The 4,579-nt window shown below is 48.3% G+C and overlaps 1 protein-coding gene across 5 annotated transcripts in view; it reads left to right on the top strand.

The window, feature by feature from the left end:
- The window catches only part of NAP1L4 (nucleosome assembly protein 1 like 4), a 41,248-nt gene that overhangs the window by 19,976 nt on the left and 16,693 nt on the right, over positions 1-4,579 (top strand). For all 5 annotated transcript variants that reach the window (XM_019667342.1, XM_019667338.1, XM_019667339.1 and 2 more), the window contains exons 6-8: positions 375-516; positions 728-814; positions 3,415-3,546. In XM_019667342.1, coding sequence (XP_019522887.1) covers positions 375-516; positions 728-814; positions 3,415-3,546 — 361 coding nt within the window. The remainder of the gene's footprint in view (positions 1-374; positions 517-727; positions 815-3,414; positions 3,547-4,579) is intronic.

A 4,579-nucleotide genomic window follows, 5' to 3' on the forward strand; every position in this document is an offset into this window, starting at 1 on the left:
GGGCAGTGTCACTGGCCCTCATATGTGGGATCCGAACCGGGGCCCTCTGGCGTCCCAAGCCAGTTCTTAACCATCGCACCACTCGGCCGGCCCAAAAGATCTTTTAATTTATGTTTTTTTGGCTATTTCGTGAGATTGGATGTTTTCTGTCACGTTTTATTGTTTTTTTCTTTTGTGAATTTCCTTTTTGGTTTCTTCCCCTATCCTTTTTTTCTCTGTTGGGATGTTTGTCCTTTTCTTAATGTTTGTCCTAATTTTTTCATAGTAAGGATGTTAATTCTATGTTAACCTAAATTTATTTTAATAAAATCAGAAAGCATTCCACCTGGATTTTGTAGGCGCGTGGCAATTTTGTTTTCTGTTCCCTCTCTTAGTTTACCTAAAGCCGTGAAGAGAAGAATCAATGCACTGAAACAGCTCCAGGTGAAGTGCGCTCACATAGAAGCCAAGTTCTACGAGGAGGTCCATGACCTGGAGCGGAAGTACGCGGCGCTGTACCAGCCTCTGTTCGACAAGGTGGGGCTCTGCTCGTGCGTCGTCCCAGCATGTCCGCATGTGCCCAGTGAGTCGCCGAGGGGTGCTCTTCAGGCCCTGAGACTTGGAATCTCAGGATCGCTTCTAGGAGCATCCAGTTTGCAGGCTTTTCGTAACGTTACACACACTCATTAGCTTAACTCTTGGCTTTCCGAATAACTCTCCTAACTTGAAGGTTCTCGTTCTCACTTAGAGAAGGGAGTTCGTCACTGGTGATGTGGAGCCGACAGATGCAGAATCGGAGTGGCACAGTGAGAATGAAGAGGAGGATAAATTGGCTGTAAGTTGGTTTTTTTAATGAGTGGACTTGGGTTCTGTTTTAACACTGTTAGAAAGAAGGAATGTCCTTAAAGGTCTTTAGTCATCAATGCAACTTGACAGAGAAAAGAGCTGCTAACAGCAGGTGCTGTTTCACTCTTAGGTTGGGTGTTCAGACCTCTTTCTGAGTGAATACTGAGCAGCCGGCAGGCCTGGCGCCTGACCTGGCGCTGTCAGTTCACATGATCCAGACGCATCTCCCTGCTCAGTCTCCTGCAGCAACTGCGTACAGTGCTGTAGTGGGGTGGGATTGGCTGGACAGAGATGAAAGCATCAGCAGAAGCCTTCCTGAGGAGAGAGTGGAGGCCTGCCGAGAGGCCCCCTGTGTGGGCGGGCCCTGGGAGGTTGGGGTTGTGAGGAGGGCGTGTTGGAAACACTCGGAATTACATTACATTACATGGGTACCTTACGGGTACTTTTGGTGCCGTGCCCCATCCATCACCTGCTCACCGCCTTTTTCTGGCGACCGGTCCTACTCCAGTGCCGCGGAGCGTCCCAGTACGTCCCAAGGTTAACTGTCGGCCTGATTTTATGTTTAGAAAAACAGATTCCATCCTGTAATACTCACTTTTAGGGATTTTTTTGAAGCATATGTGAGTTTTCGTACATGTTTTTGATCTTTAAAAATATGCAGAACCTTGAGGTGACCGGTTAGCTCAGTTGGTTAGAGTGTGGTGCTGATAACACCAAGGTTGCTGGTTCAATCCCCACATGGGCCACTGTGAGCTGCGCCCTCCTTAAAAGAGTCAACTACCATATTTGCCAGCGTATAAGACGATTTTTTGGCCCTGAAAAATATGCCTCCAAGTGGGGGGTCGTCTTATACACCAGGTACACTTCAGATAGACTGCCCATAGTGCTTGCCCCGTGCCATAGTGGCCTCCCGATGCCCGCCCACTTCATTCCACATACCGTTCAGGCATCAGCAGCGCTGCTGGGTGTATGCTCGGCTGTTATGCGATTTTGCTGTTATGCGATTTTACCACACTCGCAAAATCGCACACAGCCGACCATACACCCAGTATGATAGCGCAGAATCGCGAATCGCGATACCGTACTGGGTGTATGGTCGGCTGTGTGTGATTTTGCGAGTGTGGTAAATTCGGGTTACCGTATATTTCTTTACATATGCATTGAAGATTCGCGATTTTGCGCTATCATGGTGCCTGTTAGAATGGTGAAGAGCTCGCACTTGCGCACTAGTGAGGTCCCAGGGAGATGCTGATGCAAGGGTGGACCAGACTGCTATAGTGACAGGGCGGGCAAACAGGGAGCAGGGACCAATCAAATCAGGCTTTGTATACAGCCAACAGCCAACCACAATACTGCACCATTGTACAGTACAGCATAGAAAATGTCGACCAGTCAAACCCCTATCATCCCTATCATGGCACCAGCCAAAAGAAAGAAGTATGATGCAAATTTTAAACTGAAAGTTATAAACTTTGCTAAGGAAAATAATAATTGTGCTGCTGCAAGACAATATGGAGTAACAGAAAAGATGGTTCGGGACTGGAAATCAAATGAGAAAGCATTAAAGAGTATGCCAAGGGGTAAGTGTGCATTAAGAAGAGGCACCCCACACTGGCCAGAACTCGAAAAACATGTAGCAGACATGGTGGCTTAACATCGCCAAAACGGTTATGTGGTGACACGAAATACAATACGCTTGTTTGCACTTCAGTGGGCCAAATCAAATCTGATATTGTTTTACCTTTTATTTGGTGTGTGGAAGGTGTGCGGAAGAGGGGGTAGTCTTATACGGCGAGTATATAACAAACTCTGTATTTTGAGTGGAAATGTTAGGGGGTCGTCTTATACGCCCAGTCGTCTTATACGCCGGCAAATACGGTATGCTGTTGTAGCATGAAAGCAATGTGTAACCAATGACCATGGCTGTTCTCCAATAAAAAAAAATTTAAAAAATATAGGAAGCTTTGCCTTTCTTATAAGATATATAAGTAAATGTAAATAAAACATTTTAAAAACATATACAGAACCTGGCCTAGCTGAAACTGTGTCTGTGGATCAGTATAGTAGTGAGTCAGTTCCTTATTGCTCAAGAAAACCTGCCTCTGCTCATTTCAAAGCCCCTCCAAAGGGCCCCCTGTGACGCAGCGTCACACTTCCTCTGGCTCCGTGTAGCGCTCCGTGAAAGCCACGTAGCTTTCTGGTCACCACCCTGATGTGGGCACCGTGCCTCTGTCCGACATTTAGAAACATCTCCTTAGAGCTGGACGTACGAGTCCAGGGCAGTTTCTTGTTGCTGAAGACACTGGAGCTGCATGTGCTGGTGGGTGATTGGGCCACCTCTTTAGCCTTCCCCCCTAATGAGAAATCCTGTCGTGGAATTAGGCCTGGATGGAATGCCTCACGTGCTTTGTCCTTCGGAAACATTTGAAATTGGGACATGCACTGTGGTCTTGGAGATGCAGATTCAAAGAATGGGTTTTTTATAGTTTGTGTGGGACTCTGAAATTATATCCTACATTAAACCACTGGATCAATTGTTAATTTGTTACTTTGTAATAAGTGTTCCATTTTGCGTGTTTAATTTTGCAGGGAGACATGAAAAATAAAGCAGTCATAGCAGAAAACGAAGCAGCAACGGCAGAAGAGCCAAACCCCAAAGGAATCCCTGAGTTCTGGTTCACCATCTTCAGAAACGTGGACATGCTGAGTGAGCTGGTCCAGGTAAGCGCCTGCACCGAGGGGCGGGCGGCAGTCTGACAACTGTTGGTGAACTGCTTACCTGGGCGTTTAGCAGGTTTTCATTGTGGGTGGATGCGTGGTCCTGATCTCACCGGGAGGGTTCATTTCTGTGGAACCCTTCCTGCCACCTCCTGCGGCACGTGCTCTAAGGGGGTCTCCCTCCTGTGAGGGGTCTGCCATCTCCGCCCAGGAAGCCGTGAGCAGCTCCCAGAACCGTCTCCATCTCACTGTGTCGTGACCAGGTGGGAAGGTGTGAGGAGCGTGTGCACGCCCATGTCCACACACACGCGGGCACACACTCAGACTTCCCTGTTGGTTGAGTTTGGAGACCTGAACTGGGCCTGTTGTGCAGCCTTGCTAGTCGTGTAATTAAATGTATAACACATTTCTGATATTCTTTCATTAATTCTGTTGAAAAAGTCTCAATATTTAAAAAAAATTGGAATAGCCAATGTTTCTGTTTTTGTCTTGGTCTGTCAGGCTTTCCATAATGAAATGGTGAATCAATTAAAAGGAAACAAATTTAACTTCCTTTGAACTGAGTTATGGTAGAAATTTCCAGAATACAGAAATAAGTCCTGCCCAAGTCTCACTGACTGACGTCTTGGCGGGTTTTCACGGCTCAAGTCCACAGTGACGGTGCTGGGCCCTGGGACCTGTTCTAGACAGTCATCAGCGCTTCTCCCCTCGGGACAGGCACACGTGGGTGCTGTTCGCAGGAGGCCGTGCAGATGGGTGTGGTGGTCAGCAGAAGCTCACCACCTGCTGCCCCTGCTCCCTGCCCTGGTTCGTGCTTCTCCGTCAGCCCAGCGTCGGGGGAGGGGGAAGGAATGCACCTCTCCCCTCCTTCCCAACGAGGCTCAGGACAGCCTGTTCTCCTGTCCGAACCGCCTTTTCACGTGAAAATTCAGGTGGGGTATCCGAGCCAGGTGGGCGCTGGGAAACTGAGTCATCGGACAGCTTCTCACCAAGACTGGAGGAACCACCTGGGCAGCGTCAGTGCCTCCCCGCCCCC

Source organism: Hipposideros armiger, unplaced genomic scaffold (genome assembly GCF_001890085.2).
Source record: "Hipposideros armiger isolate ML-2016 unplaced genomic scaffold, ASM189008v1 scaffold_494, whole genome shotgun sequence".
Lineage (NCBI taxonomy): Eukaryota > Metazoa > Chordata > Mammalia > Chiroptera > Hipposideridae > Hipposideros > Hipposideros armiger.